This window comes from Acipenser ruthenus, chromosome 14 (assembly GCF_902713425.1).
Source record: "Acipenser ruthenus chromosome 14, fAciRut3.2 maternal haplotype, whole genome shotgun sequence".
Classification (NCBI taxonomy): domain Eukaryota; kingdom Metazoa; phylum Chordata; class Actinopteri; order Acipenseriformes; family Acipenseridae; genus Acipenser; species Acipenser ruthenus.
This window is the reverse complement of record NC_081202.1, coordinates 20317719-20343762: the sequence shown is the minus strand read 5'-3', so window position 1 is coordinate 20343762 and position 26044 is coordinate 20317719. Positions and strand designations below refer to the sequence as shown.

The 26044-nt window shown below is 35.7% G+C and overlaps 1 protein-coding gene across 2 annotated transcripts; it reads right to left on the bottom strand.

Annotated features, from left to right (window-relative positions):
* Positions 1 to 90: 90 nt before the first annotated feature.
* Positions 91 to 25118, bottom strand: LOC117419848 (ATP-binding cassette sub-family D member 2-like). Of its 2 annotated transcripts, XM_034033126.2 has the most exons (11): positions 24005 to 25118; positions 23182 to 23362; positions 21136 to 21257; positions 17919 to 18087; positions 16516 to 16610; positions 15022 to 15167; positions 10410 to 10555; positions 9020 to 9104; positions 7963 to 8088; positions 6765 to 6970; positions 91 to 1086 (listed from the first exon to the last, which is right to left on the bottom strand). In XM_034033126.2, exons 1-11 carry the CDS (start codon positions 24935 to 24937, stop codon positions 1064 to 1066), a joined length of 2232 nt encoding a protein of 743 aa, XP_033889017.1. In that variant the 5' UTR covers positions 24938 to 25118; the 3' UTR covers positions 91 to 1063. The 2 variants fall into 2 exon arrangements, with proteins under 2 accessions (XP_033889017.1, XP_058842053.1); XM_058986070.1 differs by lacking the exon at positions 91 to 1086 and having other exon boundaries at positions 2617 to 6970.
* Between the last annotated feature and the right edge of the window lie 926 nt (positions 25119 to 26044).

The window sequence follows — 26044 nt, the reverse complement described above, 5'->3', positions numbered from 1 at the left end:
TTATATGAAACATGCAACATCCCCTTTTTATTAAAATCATTTCTATGCCACGCTATTTATCAAGGCTGCTGTTCAGTTCACATTGCTGTTATTACTGGTACATACAACACAAATGTAATAAGGCTTCACTTTGACTGTGGCTATATGCTGGTAGATGGCATTGGAAAGTGTTACATAAAGTAACATAGCTTTGGAGGAGTTCTATTAACAACTAGTGCACTGCTCCATAATGGGGCTTAACCCAGATCCACCTTTTTTTTTTTTTTTTACATAGTCTTGAATGGAAACGTGTGTCAGATGTTAGACAGTATATTCTGATTGTTAACAATGTCAATTAAAAATAAAACTGCACCCTTCCCTTTCTATTTTTACTATAGATGTGTTACAATGCCATGGGTGGATGAGTCTGTGACTAATTGGTTTTTACTTGAATTGATGTTGACACAGACATCTAAAGGGCAAGATGGGATGTGCAAGTGCAATAACACTTGAATACTATTTGTATAACATGGCATGCCTAAATTAGGCTTGACTTACAGGCGTCCCATATAATAATTTACCAATAGGAATCAATGCAGAGAATGATATAAAGTAGTTAGTTGCCTAAAATGTAGCATGTTAGATAGATACTGTAGAAAGTAACAACAGGATGCTCAATTTAATTAGCAGGCAACATAGCACCACCAAGTGGTAATGTATAAAAGGGTATTTTAACTTTCAATTCAAGCTCGCCATTTTACCAACTTTGACCACTATACCAATGACTATATCACAAGGAGACCTAACAAGAAACCCAGCCTATAAAACACTTTTGGACTAACTAATCATTATCTCTCCCCATTTTTCAGGTGGCAGTTCTGCTGACCCCAAACCAATAAGCACAGGCTAAATAAGCCTTACCCAGATGATAAGGAAAAGACATTCAAAATGTGTGCTACAGACGGCAGGTGTCTGTGCTTTTGCCCAACCCCCTGTATGTTGCACATGCATTCTTATGGGGCCCCATGTTGCTGATCCTGCAAGCCAATCACATCCACTTCTTCTTTGGGCTCAGGGCAGCTGTTCAGTCTTGGCCTGCCTCTCTGACTGGAGAGAGAAGCAGATTAGAAAGGATAAAAAAAACATGGCTGGGGGGGGGGGGGGGGGATGCAGTAGTTTTTTATTCTGAATATATTAAGATAATAGATATACATCTTAAGAAATCTGTTCACATGTTTAGTGCTAAAAAATAAATTTGTAACAATTTTTAAACATTAAACATAAAAAAGACATTGAAAGGAGTTCTCTTCAAAATATTTGTCTAAATTGTAGGTTTCTTTGTTGTTAGTACCACACTGATGAAGGCATTAGCCTAAACGTTTGTCTACTTGACCTACTGTAGTTTTACCTAGTGCTTAAGTATACTCCACTTAGCTGCAAGTCTCTTAGCTAACTTGTTTACCTGAAAATTGTTCTCATGCACCTATTCCATCTACTTGTATATGCAACACAATGCTATTTACTCTGGATAGCTGGATATTAGAAAGCTGACAAGAATGCAGCTATCTAGCCCATTATAAAAATGTTGATTGAAAAAAATGATACATTGTGTTATAAACCATTACAGAAAAGGATATGCAACATTTAGTAAAGGAGACTACTTAAATGCGTACACGTTTAAAAAATAAAATGCGGTACTGTCAGCTAGACGGACACTACGTTTTGGTGAATAAAAATGACTTGTCAAAAGATTCTTCTGCACTATACCTTTATGTCAATTGTCAGCATTATTGAAGAATCATGTGACATCATGAAAATAAAAAAAATGGTTAGGCAAAGGTCTTCATGTAGCTACCAACACTAACAATAACACACGAAACCCACAAGCAGATGAGAACTTAAAGCATCTATGGAAGCTGCTGTAAATCAAGGTCATTACATTAGGTCTAGAAACAGAAATGTTATCCCTCCTCACTTCATTATAAGATCAGGCACCTATTTGTTTAACTCCTGAATATAGTGATTATAATACCTAAATTAAACTGGTCGCTTTAAAGGATGTTATAAATAAATAATATATTTATACATGTGTTATACGTAATATTAAGCCACGTTTAATAATAGTATTTAATAACATGTTTCCTCATTTCTTTTTCACATGAATACTTCAGGACCAGTTGCAGTATGTGAAAGCTTGTACTTTGACCTTTCTTATTAATGACTGTTGACATTAACCCCTTTAAGACAACTTTTCATTATATTGTGTATATTATTAACATATAAATACAGTTGTGCTGGTTCTAGTAATTAACCCACAAACATGAATTATTGCTGTATAGTAACAGTTTACAATTGTGGTTTCAAAATGAAAAGTTTCTCTTGCAGCAGCTTCTAATGAGAATGCTGCATATAGTTCTTTACTTATTCATACAATTTATTACTCATTCATTTCAGATTGTAACACCATTTATCCTAAAGCATTAACAATATATGTATATTGTATATTATTATTTACAGTTCATGGGGGTTGTAGATATAGTTTATTACCTAGAAACACTGATTAACATGAAACATAATGCATTTAAAACGAACAGACCTTTAAAAAATAATGATGAATAAATTCAAGCATCCTGCATATTCAATAAAGTTCAGAGAAACTTGTGAAGTCCACACGGTTTATTTGTTCACAGTACAAATAAGATGCTGTCTGTAAGTCTTTAAAGCTTTTAAGAACATTCCCCGTATGGCACACAGTTAAAAGATAATAGGTTTTTCCATCTCTGTATTTAACATTTTATAAGATGTTTATAATGCAAACATGATGTAAGAAAGACATGCCTATAAGCAGGTATAATACATTGTTGACAAACATGTAAACATTTTTATAGGGCTTTAACTCACATGTTATATATCCTGGGGTAAGCTCAGTGTCTACACTTTCTAATATGATAGAGAGGCCTCTCAGTGTCTGCTTAAGGTGATGATTGATTGATATACAACAATGGTTTATGTATAAAACACTTGTGTACAAGTTTACTTTGAATGAATAGTTTAAAAAAACACTAATGGACAATATGTAGTCCAGCAGGCTAAAGAAACACCTACATGCCACAGAAAAAAAAACTGCATGCCTAGAATTACTGTTCAATTAAAGACCCAAACCTAACAATATAAATAACAATATCTAAAGATTACTTTAAGCCTGGGAGTGCAGATGAGAACATATGTAAACAATAAAGTAATACATTATCTAAATCTAAAGTACATGTAGGATCTTTTAAAATTAACCTTGCAAGTTATTAATTTATTTGAAGCTTTGTAACATAAATGTCACATGTTAGCATTGGGGTAAATGCTTTGTGAGAACAGTGTGGCCCATAGTGTGAACATTAAAATTGCCACTGTTCAAATTCCTGATCAGTATGTAGAATAATAGATTCTCAATTGAATACTATTTTGTTATTAGATTCTAAACTACAGTCTTCTCTTTCATATAATAACTGAATAAGTGTTAAGGCTCTAAAAAGAATGAATCCATGACAGCAAAGGCAAAGAACATTTTTAATAGAGCAGTGCATCATTTTAAGTAGTTACACTAGTGAAAAACTACAACCCTATTGAGCTGCCAAGTACAGTGTGTGCTGAACAGATGGTTTCTTTTAACTAGAAAAACTGGACACTTACACCAAAATATAGAGAACATTTTAAAGTTTCCATCATATAGCCATATCATGCATAAGCACATTCGCTATTATTCTTTCAATTCACAAACCATAATATTAAATACACATTCATTATTTGATTTGTTTTCTGCTTCATTCTGATGAAAATCAGCCTGAGGTATAGGATTAGGAAACAATGAAAAAATATTTTTTTAAAGTTACAAACATTATATACTAATTATACACATGCTCCTACCTAACTACATTTACAAAAGGATGGTAAATGTAAAGTACATTGGTTCAAGCCCAGCAACAGTTCGGTTAAAGTTATAGATTCCCTGATATTGCAGGACTCAGGATTTAGGAACAGATTTAGCAGTATTTCTCTTCTAAACACCCAAAGTTTCCCACAGTCAGTCAAAGTGTGGGAAAGACTCCCACTTACTATTCTGAAAGCACATATTACAAAAACATTTCATCCCACTCAATAATAGCCATGCTGAGCCTGACTGGTATGGGCATATCACTATTAGCCAGTATAGCCCAAATACACCCAAATAGCAGTCAGGATTCACAGGGGATTTGTAGAGGGGTTGAATTTAGGCTGTGACTAAAAATAGATAGAAACATTTTAGTAACTTAATTATTACCCACCTAAAATAACCTGATCATTTCTATGCATTCACACACTGCTGCAAAATTGCATTGTACCATACATTTTACCAAATAAAAGCAAACATTTTTTTGCTGTTAGTTTCAAATAAATATTTTAGAAAACCCTATCATTTCAATCTAATAATTAAAAAAAAGAAAATAAATAAAATATTAAAATATGCCTTTTTCCAGTCATAGGAGCTCCAACCACCGGAATGATATTATAAAATATTCATAAAACAATGCACAAACTTAAAATTCACAGTAAAACAGCATTTTTGCAAAGAGTTTGGGGCTAGTTCAGATGGACAATTTATTTTGTCAGTAATATACTAGTTTAATATCATTGTTCCTTTAGCTCACAAAAGCTTCACTTGGTATCAAATTGACCACATGGATGATGTGTTACGATATGTGGTCCTGATGGGATCATTTGTATGATATTTACCAAGATAAAAGTATCATCAATGACATGCATGTATGCCAAACTATATCTCACATCAATCAAGAACCATTATGTTGACAGTAAGTAACCATGTGCTCTTGGTAATGAATCACAATGCAGAATCTCTGTATCACAATTCTAAATGATTGCTGATCCTAGTACATCTTGATTGTACAGCTGTGAAGAAATATCCTTCCAGCAGATTGTGGTCAAAGTTGCCCCCCTCAATAATAAAATATTAAATATTTTTGCCCTCATTCAAAAAATTTAAAAATGCATTATTTATGCATAAAAGCTTTTTTTTTTTTTTTTTTTTTTTTTTTTTTAACAGTTCCTATTTAAGAAGTTGCTTTAACAAGCTAGTTTTGCTATCTGTTGTTGTTTGCCACCTAAGTTGGCCTCAAGTATGCCTGGTTAAAATTATTTAGGTCTAAATATTTTAAAGAGAATGTATCTTTGCCTTTTTTTGCATTATGTCCTCATATATTACAGTATTTTTTTATTTTTTTTTGCCAATTAGTTTTTATTATTTTCTCCCCAATTTGAAATGCCCGATTATTTTTTAGGCTCAGCTCACCGCTACCACCCCTGCGCTGACTCGGGAGGGGTGAAGATGAACACACGCTGTCCTCCGAAGCGTGTGCCGTCAGCTGCCCGCTTCTTTACACTCAGTAGACTCACCATGCAGCCGCCTCAGAGCTACAGCGTCGGAGGACAAGGCAGCTCTGGGCAGCTTACAGGCAAGCCCGCAGGCGCCCGGCCAGACTACAGGGGTCGCTGGTGCGCGGTGAGCCGAGGACACCCTGATTACAGTATCCTTCAATTTCAGTGGCTTTTACATTTTTAAATAACTTAAATCATGTTAGGACTTTAACCTAGTTATCTGACATATATATCAGTTTAACAATTGCTGCCTCTTGTTTGTCCTCCATTTGTCTAGATTTCTTACTATTATACCATGCTTTTTGTTTCCTTCAATTGTGCCAAACAGGTTGAAGCAGTTGCATGACAACTCCCCAAGCAATATTACCTGCTTCTAAATATTTCATTGTTTCTCTTAACTGACCCTTCAGTAGATTTGACCATTTTCTTACCTGTATTTGTTAATGCATGAGGTATGTCCCAATATAAAAGTAGCTATAGGTCAGTTATCTTAGGAAGTCCTTTGCGTGGACAGGTGAATGTAGATAAAGTCACCATTTGTTAAATATCAAGAAAGTTAATGTATTGCAAAAACAATAAATGCATTAGGATGTCCCAAACCAAAAATAATGCATTATTAGTGAATAAGGTCCTTGGATATGATTTATAAAGATCTTCATTTTAAAATGTGCTGCATTTTTGTAAAAGAAAAATGAAGCTGTTATGAAATTAATAGCTACTATCATAAGCACACTCTTGGGTCCTAAAACGGGCTTTCTGAATTGAGTGTTACTTGTTTTGTAACATTAACAGTTTGATTTTCTTTCAACCAAAAGAATATGCTAATTGCATTTTGGCAGACATACCTTGATAAACCCAGCACTTTATGTTTTTGCATATATCACACACTGTTTTTGACAGTTTAGGCTCTGATGTAAAATAAGGTTCAGGAAAAACTAACATTTAAAAAACTATCATAGAATTTAGCACAGTATACTAAACATGGTTAGCAAATACATTCTCTTTTTTTTTTTAAACGTGCTAAACAGTTTCTCATATTTCTTTCTGCCCAACACATAAAAGTACTAGCTAGTGTTGCAACTTTGTTTTTGCAAACAGTTGGGTAAAGTGCTAAATTCTTTGATAGTGTTTGTAAACACGTACTGTATATAGTACATCACACCTTTTACAAGAATTCTAGTGTAATGTGGTAAAATTGTTTAGCAAAAGACTATTAAATGAAAAAAGTGGTACTGTACTCTGACAGATTAAGCAAATAATATACAATCAAACATAATGTGAAATATACACCCTTTTTATCACTTGTTCGGGTTTGCTTCTTTGTTCCCTCGGCTAGAAAAGGGAAAATGTTTAATCCTCACCCTCAAGAGCAGTAGTCTTGAGGACAGAGTCCTCCCCCAGGATCTTGCACAGTTCATTGAGTCTGTGTTGCATTTTGGGAATCCCGGCGAGCTGGGACTCAAGCCTTTGTTTCTCCTCTGCGAGGGAGAGTCGAGTCGCTGTATCCAGCTGTTCAAAACGCCAACCACCTTCACCATCAAACTGCAGGAGGTGAGTGTGGTACTTCCTGTAAAGGACAGAAAAAATATATATACTTAAACACATCATTATCTTACTAAGATTTAGCAATGAGCTTTAAGTAAACAATAAACACATGTTTAGGATTCTGTTATATTTTCTATCAATCTTAAATCCTCCACAATCTAATGCTACAATTATCTTTAACATTCCACTGGCTTCCTGCCCAAACAACCTTAACAGCACATGCTCAAAAATAAAGATATTAGGGGAGATAAAAAAAAATGGTTGCAACTTAAATACATTTGAAATGTTACCTAATATAATAAACATAACATTCCACAAGAAATAACACCATGAACTGGAACAGGAACTACATTGAAAAAAGCTTGGATTTATTATGGTAGCTTGTACTTCATATTGTCATTGATTTCAGACTTTAGTTACTGGTTATACATTTTAGTACATTATTATTATTATTATTATTATTATTATTATTATTATTATTATTATTATTATTATTATTATTATTATTATTAGTATTATTATTATTATTATTATTATTATTATTATTATTGCCAGCAGCCTGCTCAAACTCCCTTCAAAACACAACATAAAGGTGACGCCACAATCGTAAAAATAAAGCACTTTGCCCTTGGGCCAAAGGAGTAGTGAGACAATGACACTGAAGCAGCCCCAATGAGAAGACTGCTAATTGTCACTTGTACACGCAAATCTATTTACATTATACAATTCTGTATAGAAAGGCAGGTACTATATATAAACATACACAACATCTTAGTTGTATAGGTTTGTATAAATATTGACTATGTCTGACCACTCTAAACCTTGAAATTAGGAAAGCATCATGTGTGAAGGTAGAAAACCCTGTAAATGTAAAAAAAAAAAAGAAATTACTTAAAAATATTTAACAGCCCTTCTGTTCTGATTTATTTATTTCTAGTACAGGAAGTACAGGGAGCTTTACAAACAAATATTATGTTAACATGTTACTATAGAAACGTCTGGGTGTATGCTTACCAGAGGGACGGCCTATGTGTAATAGAAAGCAGAGAAATCCCAGCATCCTTTGCAGCTTGAAAAATCTTTCCCTCCACATCAATGCTGACAGCACTTGTACACTCGTCTAGTAAAGCATATTTTGGTCTAAACAGAGAAAGGGCAATGGAAGAAAAACATCATAAAATGAATTCTATCATACGCTTCTGTTTGCCGTTATTGAAAAACTTGTACTTAGTAAATATGATTTATCATCCTTCTCTTACTAATATGTTTTCAGGCTAATAACACCTTGCGTCAATGCAATTTAGAAAACTGAAAACTAAAATGTCAGAATAAACAACCAGATAGTACAGCTGAATAAAACCAAACAATCATTTGACAGAACATATCAATCTTTAGGACGTTAAAGTAATTGTAGCTAATAAAATTGTTCCATCATTTTTCTCCACCACACACACACACACACACACACACACATATATATATATATATATGTATGTATGTATGTATATATATATTCATTATAGGTTTCAAATGTGCAGTTTTGAAAGAAACATATTTTAGCAAATCTTTTTTTTGTAAGCCATGCTTTTAGACTAGATTATACTTCCTAGGTTATTTCAGTGGCTTTGACCCAAAAGACATTGCTGGGGTGAAATGACCAAGGAAGCAGTCTTTATGGAAGGCAATAACAAGACATTTCTTTAACCTTTAACGAAAATACATGTTTCGTATAGCATGTGTTTATTTCAAACCTAGACATTGAGACCTACAGTATGTAGCTAATGGAATTATTTTGTTAACTACAATTACTTTAAATTTATAAACGTACAAATACATAATTATCTCTGCTTGTTAGACTTCTTAGGTTTTTATGTGTACCATAAACTGAACAGTATTACATTACAGAATGGTATGCTTAATGTGAGTAGGTAACACCTCTCAGGACACTGTAATAGTACGCTTGACTTGCTGCTCCAAAATCCATTATCGTCAGTAATGTATAAAACTATTATTACAATAACAGGTATCGCTTTAATTACACTGCATCTAAAGAAGTCATGTTTTCTTTTACCTGTGATAAAACATCCTTGCCATGCCCATCCTCTGTTTCTCTCCACCAGACAAAACATCCTTCCAATCCGTAACTGCATCCCAACCTTAAGGGAAACAAAGTTATACTGTATCATTACTAATATCAAATATGATATAAGAATACAGACGGATGCCTGAAGCTGTATAAGATTCTCATTCAGTTATCTTAAGGAAGAGTAAATCAACACGTGGTTGTCGGTGTCAGGCAGAGGGCTTTATTCCAGTAAATATATCTACAGAGATTAAGAAAAACATTTAGTTGCTTTTTAAGTTCCGATAACATTTTAAGGGTGCAATATCAGAGCAACGAAACGTGTGCCATCAGCCGACCGCTTCTTTTCACTCTGCAGGCCTGCCATGCAGCCAACCCAGAGCTGCAGCGTCGGAAGACAACGCAGCACTGGGCAGCTTACAGGTAAGCCTGCAGTCGCCCGGCCAGTCTACAGGGGTCGCTGGTGCGCGGTGAGCCGAGGACACCCTGGCCGACCTAAGCCCTCCCCCCTGGGCGGCGCTCAGCCAATTGTGCGCCGCCCCCTGGGAACTCCCGTCCACGGTCGGCAGTGGAATAGCCTGGACTCATTGGAATAGCCTGGACTCGGCTGATTAAAAATATGTATATTTATACTATTTTTTTCAGAAATGGGATTATCATGGGAAACTACATATTACATGACAATATGTTAATTTATATATATATATTGTGACAGACTGGGTGGAGGAAGGGAGAAAAAAGTAGTCCAAGGAGGGAGCTGCAGGACTACAACCCCCAGAATGCCACGGGAGGGAGTCAGGCTGGGGTTCACCTGGCTCCAGCCTTTAATCATTATGAGCTGCCTGCAATTAGAAGCCAGGTATATAAATCTGCAGAAATGTTTGTTCCAGGCAGTCTCTAGTCTGTGTGAAACGAGGCTGTCACAGTGAAGAGTGAGAAAAAAAGGTACTGTGTGAACCTTTTATTGTTTTGTTCGTGTTTGTATTTATTTTGTGTTTTGACACTGGTAAGCAGCTTAGCTGCCCAGTTTGTTAGTTTAGGGTTTTGTTTTGAAAAGTTTAGTTAGTGCTAGGTTTTTGTTTCTGTTTTATTTCTTTTATTGTAAATAATAAAAGTGCGCAACCGCGCTAAAACCATCATATATATATATATATATATATATATATATATATATATATATATATATATAATTAAAAGTTAATGTTGCTGCCACAGCTATACTTCACAAAAAATACTTTATAATGCCATTATCTACAATTGTTTGTCACAACATCATATACACAACCACACAAACATTCCTACTCACACAGAGCACACTCTTGTTTTGTTTTTACAGGTCATATTCATTGTACAGTATATTTAAAGAAAGTACCCTTACCACCCTCTCTCTGAACTATCTGATTCAAAGTGACAATGTCCAGAATGATTTCCAGGTCCAGGTCTCTGTAGCCTTTGTCATGCATGTCTTCTACAGAGTCAGGGTATATGACTTGATCCCGCAAAGTTCCTATCGACATGTAGGGTCTAAAAAAAAGCATCAATAGATTATTATTGGGCATAGCCCAATAATAGCACAATGAATCACTGTTATAGATATATTTTTAAAATATTTTCAAATTTATCAATAAAAAACCTGCTTGTAGTGCACTTTTCAGACCACAGTCCAAAAGTTTATGGTACAGGAAAGTACTTGTATAACATCTACTGGTAATGACATGTCAATGACTGAACACCAGCAAACTGAACGGTAATCACTCATTATTTAATATTATTTATGAACTTAAATGCAAGGGACTTGTTTTTCCAGCTGTAGACGTAACATCTAAAGTACTACAAAATAACAAAAAGCAACATTCGTGTTCAGTGTTTTGACAGGTATATATCCCTCTGTTTTGTGCATTTTAGGGTTTTTACCACATGATAACCCATAATATTATGTTTTAAAAAAATGACATATTTTCATTATATATCTCACCATTTTACAGCAGCATTTATTTCAAAATCAGACAACCACGTCAGGTGTATTGACCTTGTATTCAAGTGGGTCAACCTGCTCCTCTAGGCAATTTGCTGCAATGCCACTTCTGAGTAGTTCTCATTCTGTCCCTGCGTGCAGATATTTATCAGCTTTCAGTTGATACAGCTATCTTCACATATAAAATATTTATACTAAACTCCTAACATTTATCATTTCTAAGTGCACCCCACCTGTGGGATGTTCTAATTGTTTCACTCACGTCAGTTCAGGTTTCCTTAAATATCATTACCCAGGCTCAACCACATTGAACTGCTGCCTATAGTATTACCAGCCGCATTGCTCAGCCACGGGAGTGGAATTCAAATGTAATGCACTCAGTACGAGGCTGAAGGAGCACTGCACCATACTGAGGTTTTCTTCAATATGATTAATTTGCACTAAAATAACAAGGCTCTGCTGGTGCCAAGCGACACATTGAAAATACCCTTTATAAGGTTGAGAGCTTTTTGTAATCTACTTAAATCACACTTTGTTTATTAGTAACAACACACAGTTTTGCAATCTTCATTATTATAAAAGGGAATACGGCCTCCACTACATAGAGGTTAGAACCGCTCCAGACTTTACTGTGAGCTTAATTGCTCACACCTGACTTTTTATGAAGGTGTTGGGTAATCTGTTCAGTATTTTTTTATGTATGTTCTTGGGCAGGCTGAGTCCATAAGACTCACTATCGAGACATCTGTTTCTCATGAAATAAACGTGGACATGGTGCCTTTTTGTGTTTACATGTAAAGCATCTCATTTCCCTTTGGAACGCCTACTTTTCCCTGAACACTATACAAATGAAGGAGAGGGGGAGGGGGGTCATATTTAAATTAGCCATGCTGACAGCCCACTTAGATTCTCATGCTGTTAAGAGTGAAAGTCCCCAAAATACTGTTTACATGAGCAGGGAACTGTTTCACGAGAGAGAATTCACGTGTCATTGTGTGTGACAAAATGGTTATTAAAGATCTGATTTGCTGATAGATAGTGCCTGCTTTTTTAATACTTTGTTTTAGTGTTGGGGGGAGGGGGGTGGAGATCTTTATTAATAATAAACTGGGCCAAATCCAAGTGGTGGTTGAACAGGCGTTTGGGCTATTTCAAGGGAAGGGGTGGATACTACTGAAGCGTACTGAAGTGAACCACAAGCTTGTTCCCCAAATTATTCCAGCCTGCTGTAACCTGCACAATCTGTGCCAGGACCGTAAGGAGGTGCTCAGGCAAGCAGAGGAACAGCTACCTCAGCCTCCAGCAAGAATTGCACAACAGCGATATGAAGAGGGTCCTGCTATCAGAGATGCACGGCTATCTTTATTTTTGTAACCTGACAGTGTACTTTTATTCTGTATCACATTTTTGTTTCATTAGCTTGTTTTGTATCTCTTTATACCAAATACAGCATCCTCATTTGTGCTGTACTTGTAGGACTGCTTCTGCTTAATAAGGAATTGGAATATTGAGTAATATTGTTGATTCCCAAGAAATAAGTTGCGAAAATTCCACACCACATTTTATTTTGAGAGTGGGTTAAACAACGTTCATGTTGTGCATTGTATCAAGCTCTTCCCTGGATATTAACACCCGTCTCTTCATCGCTCCAACGGATGTAAGTGGAGGATGGACACGGGTTTTGCTCAGACATAAGTAACTAGGAGAAATTGCGTTGGAGTATAGTTATACACATTTAAACATAGTACTTAGGCCTACTTTACAATAAAGACGTTCTGACAGTTGTTTTGAAAGCTATTTGCAAGTGTATTCTGAAGTACTGTACAGTAGCTGTAACCACCTGAATTCACAAGCCCACGATGCAGTTTATCAAACATTTTTAGTAATAGTTTTAAACAGAAACTTGGTAAATACAATCTGTATGATACTTTACAAACACATTTAGATCCGTGTATGATTGGCATTATGCAAAGTTCTAGGGAAGACGAAGAAAAAAGTGGGGTTATCTGCAACATCAATCTGATAAAAGAAATACTGCAAACAAAACATTAACATCCCTGCTGCCATCTTTGGACCATGGTAACTTACGTATTCCCATGTGACTTTTATAGCAGCTTTAGGAAAGGACTTGAACAAGCTAATTAACATTTTCACGAGAAACTCGTGTTTACACACGCAAGTGGGCGCTGATTTCACGAGCATTACCTGGAATCTCACAAGAAATTGAGACTTTCACAGTAAAACACTGAGACCGTTTTTTGGGACATTTTCACGAGCTTTCCCTGCCAAGTTTCACGCACATTGTCCATTCACGTGAAACAAACCAACAAGTAAACTGGCCTAATGTGGTCAATGCTGGTGACAGTAGTGGTGACAACAGTTAAAGTATAATATTGCTATTATCATTTGTGAAATAACTCCATGGAGCTTAATGGAGTATTTTGTTTGTGTAACATGGCTTATTATGGACAACAAAGTATGTTGGATTTAAATGAATGCAAGATTGATTCCAAAATTACATCCAGTTAGACAAATATTTTTCATTTGGGACCACCGAATATGAAAAAGTTATTTTGACACTGCAAGAGCTTGTAACTCATTTTGCTTGTAATTAATTTTGCTTGTAATTCATTGCTTTTGCCCTGCACACTGTAGCTTTAAAGTTTAATGTTTGTTTTGTAAAAAATATTTGAAATGACAAAACAGTGGACATACTGCAGTAACTTTGAGTTGTATTTCACCAGTCAATAAATATGTTAACTGCATTTCTTGATACTTTAGCATGACTGTGTGCTGTGCTCTACCTTTTGTTACGACTCTAAAGCCCATCTTCCCTTGTACAAGGTGCAAACACCTTTTTTGAGTGAAAGGTATATGCGGTAGAGATGGATGGCTCTTTGATAGAAACACCTTAATTTATTTGTCTTCCCACTGATGATAGGAATGAGAATGTAGAGATGGGAGCCCAGCTAACAAGATTTAAGTTTTTGCAGGTATCAGGCTTTTAAAGATTGTCACCCACACCTGTGGTGGCTTTGACAGACTCACTGAGAGCAGAAACTGACCCAAGACTGTCACTGCTACTGGAAGCAGGCTGATCTTCGGGATACAAACTGAACATTTGTGAAACTGCAACACATATTGTAATGACTGTACTGTATTTTAAAGAACATAAAGTCAGCAGAAATATTAAACAAATTGTTACAACACACTATTCAGAAAAAAAAATGTATTATGTACTCTGTATTGGTCTATGAGAATATTGTAGGATTCTATATTCCTGTTTATTCTAGTATAACAGTAGAAAAATATTATTAGTGAATGTGTAAGGTCTGAAAAGAGAGCTCCTTGTATCAAAAGGTCATTCCGACCTGCTGAAAGTTCCAAACCTTCCTTATCAGGCAAAAGCATATTTTTAAATTAGACTCAGAACCTCAAACATTTTGATCCAGCGAGAACAGAATGGCAAACTCTGGAGCACAGTTAATATGCCAGAAACAATTGAATTAAAATAGGGTTGTGGTTCTACTATAGAAAGAAAAAACTAAACTATTTAGATAAATAAGAAAACTCTCTGCTGGTTTCTACAGTAACAAAAACCATTCAAACTTTCTCTGCAAATGACAGAGTTTCTGGCCCTCGTGTAACCACCCTTTTGTATAAGCAATGTAGTAGAAGGTATAATTTTACTACCAAATGAGGCCAAACCTCCAGCCCATTGTCTGCTGCACAGGCAGGGTTAGTAAAGGTCAAATCTCTCTTTTTTTATAGTTCCAGTTTCTTTACTTCTAAAATGAATCTAGGTGAAGGGTTAGATTCTTCAGGAGAAGCAGTGGCATACAATTGTTCTATACCATTTTCAAAAGTTTACTACACTTGTTTCTGCAACTAGAGTATATTTAGTGCATGGTTTAATAGCTTCAGGTTACAATCAGAAATACATAACTTATATACTCTAGTAGTTTTAACCTGATTGTCTAAGCCTGCTCTCTAGCTGATATAAGGGAACACCTACCTCTGTGGAATATAAAACATGTGCTGGGGTGGAGGCTTGTATAGAAGCCCACCATAGACAGGCCACAGACCACTCAGAATCCTGAATAAAGAACTCTTGCCACAGCCATTAGGACCAGTGATTAGGAGATGCATCTCTTCCTCCACCTAAAAACAAAACCATCCATTAGAACAGTGGTTTTCAACCTTTTTTAAAACTGTACCCCTTCTATCTGGTTTCAGCTCAAGTACCTCTTTACAATTTCTCTTTACTGAATGGTGCCACAGCCCCCCCCCCCCCTCCTCCACCCCCCCTTTTATTTAATATATAATTTATGTCACAACAGTTGAGTACTGACAGACTACTGGTTTAGGACAGAATACCAAATAGCAATTCTTAACACATTAACCTCAAAATAAAGAATAACCGATAATGACACAGTTTTTATTAAAGCCAACATAAAAATGATCATAACTTTGTCGACTCTTTTGTGTTTCCTTCCTTCGTTTTCCTTTTGCAAGTAACAAATGTATACATTTTTACTCTAAACGATACACAGGATAATCTGGATGTACTATTGCTGTTACTAAAATGCAGCCGTGCCTAATAAATAGAACAAAAAACATCAAAGGAACATTTTACCAGAACATTTATACTTCTAAAGAAAATCCAGAAAGATTGTGCTCCACTGATTAATATTCAATTATGATGAAGTGAAAACTGCAAAGATCATGAGCAGTGAAGAGCTCTCCATGGGCAGAATCGCTGGATGTCTGCTTCACCCACCATATCAGTGGAAAGCCACTCAATTGAAACCACACATGTACAGGTGGATGAAACTACAGTCAGACTCTAACCTTTGAGTGTCCAAACAAAAATGAAATATTTATGCACAGTGGTTTAGAGATAATATATAACACTGCTTAAAAAATAAATTCAAGATCATTATTTTCTTTTACTTTAATTTTTATTTGTGTATTTCTGAGTCATCCTGCGTACCCCCTATGACTCTTAGAAGTACCCCCCGGGGTACGCGTACCTCCGGTTGAAGATAATGTACTTATTATTTAAGTCTTCCATATATACACCTTTAATTTGCACTAACATCTTCTGCATTAGTGAAATTGAAAATGGGAAAATATGAGCCATGAAAACGGCAACTCCAGATATCTCTCATTCTGGAATTAAAATATAATCTATTATATTTGTTTGTAAGTACTTAAATATGGACTAAAAGAGAATACAGCAAATGTGGCTGCAGACTACATTTGAAAGAGGTATGAGTTGATGTAATGTCTGTATAGTACTGCAGGTCAAAGGTATAAGGAAAACAACACAAACCTAGAACCATACTCTTAAGACAAAAATGATTTTGATTATCTACTAATTGTAGTATTATGGTTCATATGTTATTTGTTGAATGTAGAATGTGCTAAAAATATTTTCAGAGAACTGCATTTATTATATTGCCCTTTAAATAAAAGGGCGTGGTCACATTGACAAGACTGTACTTGCCTTAAAATTTAAGCTGGAAGCAACCACATCACCATTGGGAGTGATGATTGGGACATTTTCACATATGATCCCATTATCCACGTCAATGACATGTCCTTTAATAAAAAAGAAAAAAAAAAACATAACCGTGACATATTAGTGTAATGTTCTGCAAAGCTTTATACAGCATGACATCAAACTTTGTCTTATATACCTTTGGACTAATTTTACTTTGTGGAGCAATGTCATTGATTGCAGTTAACAGTTACAACATTATTACAAAAACAAGTCTCTCATTTTTGTCATTAATTAACTCATGCCAAAATATATTGCATAACTTTACTCTTAATTATTATTTATTTCTTAGCAGATGCCCTTATCCAGGGTGACATACAAGATATCACATTATTTGTACATACAATTACCCATTTATACAGTTGGGTTTTTACTGGAGCAATCTAGGTAAAGTACCTTGCTCAAGAGAACAGCAGCAGTGTCCCCCACCTGGGATTGAACCCACGACCCTCCGGTGAAGAGTCCAGAGCCCTAACCACTACTCCACACTGCTGACACAATCAAGCCAGAACTTAGCTGACTCATTTTGAAAAATAGGTTCAATGTCCTGAAATAGCACTGCCAAGATTATTTTAGGCCCTGCCTTATAACTGCAGCCTAGTCCCTAATGTATTCCTTTTTTTCTAAAGGAAGTTGTCTGCCAGAATGCAAATAAGTCATGTACTGTAGGCAAAAGTTCAGTAAACCAAACTGAAAAACATCAAAAATTAACATGGACATTTTTATGCAGCAGATCTTAAAAATCAAGTATAGTACGGATGTATATTTCTAATACCTGGTACAAAGTCTGACAACAGAACAAAAATGTAGAATAATACAAAGGTCTCATTCAAGTATATATTAACAACTTGGAGGGTAAAGTGAACTTTAAACATTGAGATATGTTGCTCTGCTATAACGTGACATGGAACAGTTCAGACTATTGACCATAAAATAGTTTTGATGGTGAATATATATATATATATATATATATATATATATATATATATATATATATATATATATATATATTATTATTATTTAAGTCTTCCTTATATACACCTGAAAAACCATTTAATTTGCACTAACATCTTCTGCATTAGTGCAATTGAAAATGGGAAAATATGAGCCATGAAAACGATATGTACAACATATCAAAAACGTTGGGCAGCTGGCTCTTTGAGCTAATATATATCTATATATATATATATATATATATATATATATATATATATATATATATATATATTTAAAAAATGTAAATGCAATATGTTCCACCACTACAAAGTAACATGATATGCGAGATACTTCAGTTGCAGTAAATAGTAAAAAAAAAAAAAAAAATTACAAAATACAATTTTAAAAAATACCTTTGATTTCAAGGGGGCCATTGATGTGCATTTCGGGTCTAGCTGCATTTGTGTTATCTGATGCAGCAGTCTGAGTAACAGTGGATCTCTTGTAAACTCCTTTCTGTACTTCATCGAAGACCAAAAACATATTATGGACTCGAGCAGTGTAGCCCGCAAGTTCAGTGACCTGAGAATAAATAGTTGGTAAAGCTTTACTGTAAAACAGACAGAGGCAAGACAATTATGTCACGTGGTTTGCTGTATATCAGTGACTATGTTTACAATGGGAAAAAAGTGGCTGGTTTGCTGTTGGCATGTTTGTAATATAATAACATTTTCGATTTACCTGCATTTTTAGGAGGGTCATGTGTTTTAATTGATGTGAGAAAAAAAAAGTATTTAACGTAAGCCTATTCCTTTAAAAATGGGTGCCTGTGGATTTTGGAATGAGACCTGTTTGTGTTTTTGTTGCAATTATATGTAGAATTATTCTTGTTGTCCCTACCATGACAGAATAGTATGGCACGCTGTTTATCAAGCCAAAAACGGCCAGGAATCCATTTTAGTCATACAGTACCACTTTTATCAAGCATTTTACAAAACATAAATTAAGCGTGTGTGTGACAGAGAGAGAAAGAATTCGAACTGTAAATCTCCCTCCCGACCAAAAAAGGCGCTGGGTAAGGTTGACCGTATGCTTCCTCCTAGATGGACTGCCTTGACGGTAGGCGGAAACCGGAAGGTGACCATATTAGGGGGAGCGCGTAGTTGCATGTACCTGGAAGGATTTCATTGCAATCAGCTGCAGGGTGCGCCCCTATTGGAGAAACCATAGCAATGTGTTGTTTGCAAGGAGGAGGTTCTGGGTACAAAGGGGAAGCAGCTACGTTAGTACGGCCCCCTTGCGCTGATGACGGTATCCAGCCGGAACCTGTGTCTCTGTTATTGTTTTGTTTTGTCTCAGAGTCTGACAGAGGAGGAGTGAGAGTCGGGAGCTGCAGCCGCAGAGCCAGCACTAAACACCCGGTCGCACGACCCTCACAGCACAACACAGCACAGCACCGCACAGCACCAGCACTCACCACGACCCCGGAGAAAGAGCACAGTTTGGTGCACGGAGGATTGTGGTCACAGGAGTGTTACTATTATTATTTGTTTCAGGACTGTAAACCTGCCGTGTTCCCCCCGATGCCATCGCTGGCAGAGGGGTGGTTTATTATTATTATTATTATTATTATTATTATTATTATTATTATTATTATTTGTTTTCTAAAATAAACACAGACTTTTTGGGAGAACTCTGGTCTGGACTTTCACTTGTGTTTTACACCACTCACATCCTGTTCACAGTGTGATAAAATAGTGCCTTATGGGAACAACATACTGTTCTGGCTTGCTAAAAGTCTCAAACATAACCAATGACTGCTTTTGTTCATCTTGGTTCAAATGTCAGCCAACAAAAAAAAAACATTTTTTTTGTTTGTGCTCAGGCTGAAGCTAACTAATGTAATAAGAGTTCATCATTTTCAGTGAGGCAATAAAAAAGTAAAGCCAAATATCCTGTTATTTTTTTTTTTCCAGTATGGATACCTAGTACCAATTCCAGTTATTTGCTTACTTGCACCATTTAGCTAAAAGTTCAGTTCAATGCTCAAGTGTATACTGGCACTTTCTTTTTATTACAGTACTATTTCAAGCACTTTTGGGGGCTGGGGGACTAGTTGGTCAAGCTGCCTAGCATGACAAATCACACCAATGTGCGCTTGCAGATTAAGTGGCTACACAAACTTCACAAAGATTCCATTGACAATATAGCAATTAATCATCAGCAATGTGAGGATCATCCTATTTACACAAAAGTGTGCGCAAAAGATGGCAAATGTTTCTATTTTTTGATGAGCTGATTTCTTGTGCTTCTTTTTACAAAAAAAACATTTAGTCTCTTCTACAAAAGGATGCAAATGTACAATTAAAAAACAAAAACATTTGTGTGGCATAATCAGTTAAAACTAAGATAAAAGACACAAACAGTAACTTTTGTTTCCAGATTAAATAACGTTTGTCACTGGATGGTCTCAAAGGCTATGAAAAAGAAGTATGACCGCCACTGAGCAGAGTTGCTGAATGGAGGAGGGTTCACATACTTGATCGCATGAATTGTTAAACAGGAAAAGCTTTTGCATGTTAAACAGCTGGTGGATTATACTCAACTAGGCTAATCCTGCCCCCTCAACAGTCTCTTGAATGCTTTCAATGCAATTTCCATACAGTACAATAAGAGGTATCAACGATGCAATGCTTTCACTGGTGACTGTTGATAGTCATTCAATTATAAAGAAATGCAAAATGGTCTTTAAAATTACAGAGCATATTTTTTATTATTAAATTTAACCCAAACAGAATATAAATAGTATAGGCAGCGAGTGTGTTTGAAACATTAGCAAAATTAGATGTTTTATATGGTGTGATTAGACGTTTTATATGGGTTTATGTAACCCATATAAAAATGCTCACATGTATTAAACTGTCACTAACTTAACGTTAAACTCAAAATTAAAGCATCTTCATCTGACCCCTTTGTGTCTAAATATACAGCCATGACTTCACCTACTGTGAATCATACAGTACTTTTCTTTCTTTCTTTCTTTCTTTCTTTTTTTAAATTATTAATCACTTTGCATCAATAAGATGAATTCCTAAATAAATTGCTGGCACATTAATGCGTGAATATGGAATTGGCAATTAAGAAAATGGGTTTCAACTTTGAGTTACACTGAATCACAATTACTAATACAGTAGTTTGATAAAATCTTGGGCATTGACTGTAATCTTACTTTGAAAAGCAAGGAAATGACTATCAAAATCAGATGGCTATTGAGCTGTATCATCTACAGAACTGCTTCAAAAACATCAGACTTTGTGGTAAAGAAAAACGGTGATAAGAAGAAATTCCTCCAATCACAACAACCACCCTCACAGAGTCCCATGCCCCTGATTATCTGATTGTTGTGTTTGGATTTGGAAATGTTTCTATAGTTATGGTGAACGGGAAATCAATTACACTCTTAGTTGACCATTTGTGTGGGGTGGACTCCTTGTAGTTACTGAGCCTGTTACAGTTTATTGCCATTCTTGGCAGATGTTGAGGGACAAAGAAAGGTGGGGTTTAATAAATACATAATAGATGTTGGCCTTATAAAATAAAATAACATTTTTCTTAATTTCTGCACCATACCTCTTTGTAGGAAGACATTATTCTCTCAATAGCATCAGCTCCAGAGGCCAGAAGGTTACGAGCTGTAGTAAAAGCTTCAGTTCTTTCACTAACCAAAACCTGTGTTTGTCCATCTTCTAACTCTGGTAAAAAAAAAATACAAAAATAAAAATGTACTAATTACTGTCAGTTTATGATTTTTTTGTCAGCATATCTCACCCACATAAATTAAACAAAATCCATAACTCAATAAATAAAGGTCTTCACTGAGGTGTCTGAAAATGTAAGGAGCTTCAATCATACACAGTATACCTAAACACATACTGAGCAAACATGACCTTATTTATAAACTGAAATTCCATACTTTTTCATTTTATTTAAAATAAGTTCCATCTGGCAGGTTATACAAAAAGTTCAAATAAATGGAACACTGCATTAACAACAATATTGAAATTGTTGTCTTTCACACAAATAATCTGTAATAATAACTATATTCATAATAACGTACCCAGCTATGCATAATAAGGCTGTAATTCTATTGAGGGTTTATGTTGACATATGAATCACGAGAGCGCTTGCTTGTGTGATTTATCAATGTCATCAGAAAACCAGCCTTATTACAATTTTGGTGTATATGTGTTATAATACATGGCGACACAACTAGCAGTGTTTAACAATGAAGAAGTGTTGAAAATAATATTGGAAAACAGAATTAAAAAAAAATATAAAGCAAGTTTATTTTTTAACAATTAATGCTAAACTTCAATATTCTTTTTATTTTATTTAAAAAATTTGGGGGGGTGGTAAAACTACATGTATTATTAATACTAAGAACAGTATTAAATTGGAGTAGAAAATCAATCAACCTCTTTATTCTTCACTCAAGAGCCTCTGCTTTCTGAGGTCCATCAGACTAAAACTGCCAAACATCACATGGAGGACATGTGGCTGAGGTAATTTCTTATTCAATGTATGTTGCTTATTGTTTTTCTAAGAGTGCTTGTGTTATTCTGCTCTTCCAAAAATTTCGCACTGTCTTGTGTAGATATAGATTTTAAACTGCAGGCCACCGTTGTTTGTTTGGTATTGAGTATTTTGCTGTGTTCATGTACAGGTGTTTTTTTTTTCTTTTTAAATTGAGTTTAGCAGTTTTATCATCAACCTAAAGCACAGAAGTCTGTGGTAAAATGATTGTTCACCATATAGTAGTAATAATAATAATAATAATAATAATAATAATAATAATAATAATAATAAGTTGCACCGTATTTACATGGTACTGTATCTGACGCTACAGGGTTTGGTCAGTTGATCTTAGCGGTCATGTCTAATTATTGCTGTTGTATAAATAATTTGAATATGACCCTTCCTGCTATAACACATAAACAAACTATATGCACTGATGGATGTTTTATTTAATTAAGCATTTAGATCTGCAAGATCAATAGAATACACCCTGTAAGTCTGGCCTCAGTGTTTTAATTAAAACTTCTTCAGCAAACACTTCTTCAGCTACTATTTTTTTGAAATTATTATCTACTGCACAGTGTTATTTCGAGTACCGTACACACTTTATTGTAACCAATGCCTTGACGTTCATCATTGCTTAAAAAAGGACTACTGAAATGTTCATTATTTAATGTCTGTCTGAAACAGGAAGGGGCCATTTTCATTATGAGAACAAAAGCAACCACGGCACCCTAGACCAGACTATTGCATTGTATAATCTTCTGGGCTGAATTTAAAAGTAAATTTAGACACACAAAAAATGTGTTTAATAGCTGATTTAGATCAAAAATATCACCAGTGTTTACTGTTGGATTAGATAGTAACATTAAGTTGTACTTAAATGTTCATGGTACAGTTTAAAGATTCTGTTCAATGTTTCTTTTTTTCATAAACTGTAGCAACTGGTGATCGAAACTATCAACATTATCATCAGGATACAAAAGGGAAGGGGAACTATTTATTATAATTTTAGTTAAAAATGAATGTATTGGTGCAACAACTTGGTTAGGAAACATGTGAAACTGCAGCCTGAGCTGTTTTAATAATAAAAGTGATTACCGTTATCAGCAAAACCAGTGGCTGTGATTATGGGTACTGCCACCATGACTAAGCCACAGCTGCTCCACACATACTTCATCAGGAACTGCTCTATCATGACGTACCAAAGGCGCTTTGACAAAATTAGGTGCATCTGATCAGCAAGGGCCTTGTAACATTTCTGCAGCTGCTTCATCTCTACCTATTGCAAAAAGAGAGGGGATACGAGATTAGTAAAACAAGTGTATTGCAACATGTTATTTGTCCCAACCACTACAAATGCCTGCTGTAGTGTAACTATATTGCACATAACACCTGCTGAGAACATTTTCCATTTACTGACAATGTGTCCAATTTCAACAGGAGCTGGGAATTACTATTTTATAAAAAAAAAAGAAAGAAAAGATTGTATTCATTTATAAACGTGAAATATGATTATCATTAATATTATGATGATAATAATAATGGTTATTCGTTTAAGTATGGTTTAATTATAGTCTCAAAACCACTAGTGAAAACGCGTCTGGGAAATACAATCATTTTGTAATGGGCACATAATAATGTAATCATAAACTGTTCCGATTACATTTGTTTGTCAGTTGTTTTTTGTTTGGTTTGTTCCTTTTTCAAATACAAAATACTGTGAAGTAGGCCCACATATTCCAGTCTGTCTTACTATTTTTACAACCTGCTAAAACTAGAAGTGAATTATTTGCATCCCCCCCTCCCCGTCCCATGATGATGAACTAGTTTAATGACAGCCTCTGGACTGAAACTATCTAGTGACAGGCCCAGTGTTGACAACATTTACCCAATTATCCACTCACACAATTTACTACCTTACCTTGTGCCCTCTGTAAAATGCGATCTCTTCAGCATTGGCAATGATACGGGAATGCACATAACGCAAGTAGCCTTTCCTGTGTGCCTCCTCTGCCACCAGTTTCCCAAATTTCGGGGAGCATGCTCTGAGAACCTTCGCCGTAGCATACACCACTAGTCCAGCTAACAAGGTTGGTCCTGATGCGTTGGCCCCCCTTGATCTAGCAGTTTGAATGAGGGTGTAAGAGGTTAGTATCACATCTAAAATTGGTTTGGTAAGGTTGGAATACAAATGTGCAACCGATTGTGAAAACATCATGATGTCCTCAGTAAGGGACTGGTCTGGATTCGCCAGTCTCCCGTCCATATTGGTGACTTTATAGTATGTCTGATTTGTGAAATATGTTTTATACGCATGATCCACAAGGCGAGTGCGAAAGGCCAAAGCAAGCTTACACTCCAAATAACGTATTACGCTATTGACAAATGTGGCCGGTATGGCTATAAGAAGCCATTTCATTAGTTTGATGACGAAGCTCCTCGGTTTCTTTTCAACTATAGTCTTCACGATTTTACCGTCCAAACCGGCCACATAAATAGACAAAAATGTTCTGGAGATTAAAGCCAAAGAATGTAAGCAAAGCAACCCCAGCTCTTTCGTGACGAGCTTTGGGAAGAGGATTTTTACAAGTTGAAGAATCTGGTTAAAAAACTCTGCATTTACACCCGGAGATCTTGTTGGTGCTATTTCTGGTCCTTGTAATAATAATCCGTTTTGTTTCTTTGATTTGCAGGCTGTTGACTTCACTGTCTCTGATCTTTTGTTGATCTGCTTGCAAATTATGGGGTACAGTGTTTTCACTCCATAGGCAGCAGCTACAAGAAACGCTGCTCGTTTTGCTGCAGTTGACTGGTTCCATTTCACTTTAGCGGCTGCATGCAAAATATTGGACATCTTTCAACAATAATATGCGAACTGTACGATCTTTCTAATCCTGATATTTACTGTCACGGCTCATATCCAGCTTTAAATTCTACAATTAAAAAGGCAAAAACAAAACCTCCAGGAAATCAAACTGCGGATTCTACCAACAGTGACAGCCTCTGCACCGCTAGACCGCATGAATTGGAGCGCTTCCGTCATACATTTTTGCAGTTTTTCTTGTTGGCTACTCCCCCAGAAGGAGACGATTGGTTGTGAGTTTGGCGAATGCAAATAGGCGACTGTCAAAGGGTTTTGATACACACCTGCGTAGCGTAAACTGTTTTGTCACGTAAAGTTTAACCCAGACAATGCAATACGCACGCCAACTAACTAGAGTACAGTAGATACTTGATTCTTGGAAGCGCAAAAAATATATATTAAATAGTGTACTTTTCCACACGTATAGCATAAAACATTATTTTAACGCAGTCAAAGCCCAACGTTTTGGCAACACACAGCTGGTGGTCAAGACAAAGGAGTTCCCGTTTGAGAAAAGTACTGACAGCAAACTACAACAAAGGAAAGGCTACAGCAAAAGGACGCACGAAATACTTTTGTCATCATGAGCTAATACTATAAATGAAATACGTTTATTTGTATTCTTTATAAAGATTATGTGTTACCAATTGTGTATTTAGCTTTTTGTTTTATTAAAAAGTGGTAAAAGTTTACTAAACGCTTTGGTTGTCTTGAATTGTGGCGTAACAAAGCGTAGGGTGTCACTTGTCTTAGACTGTTAGCTCGAATACAGGGTAGGCTTTTGCCCAGATTAGTATGCAATGTGTTGTAGTTGCTCCGAAACAAGACCGCGTTAGGGAAGCAGAAATCCCACCGCTGTGGTTCAAGAACTCAGCTGAGGAAATGCTTTACACAAGTGCAGTAAATTGACCAGTTCACATAAGTAGTAGAGTGGGATCAACAACAACAGAAATGTAATGGGAGAACACCCATTATCACACAAAACTGGTGATAAAATGTTCATAAGTCTACTTTATTATAATGTGCATTTTTGGTCAAATTTGTTTTAATTAAATTAAATACAACTTACAGAGAGTTTTTCAACACTGTCACTCATCG

Excerpts from the sequence above, each read along its gene's own strand:
- LOC117419848 (XM_034033126.2), bottom strand. The coding sequence starts at position 24,937 with ATGTCCAATATTTTGCATGCAGCCGCTAAAGTGAAATGGAACCAGTCA. Across the intron at positions 21,258-23,181 it reads CACTGGTTTTGCTGATAACG|AGTTAGAAGATGGACAAACA; the intron begins GTAATCACTTTT and ends TTTTTTTACCAG. Across the intron at positions 9,105-10,409 it reads GATAGTTCAGAGAGAGGGTG|GTTGGGATGCAGTTACGGAT; the intron begins GTAAGGGTACTT and ends GTTTCCCTTAAG.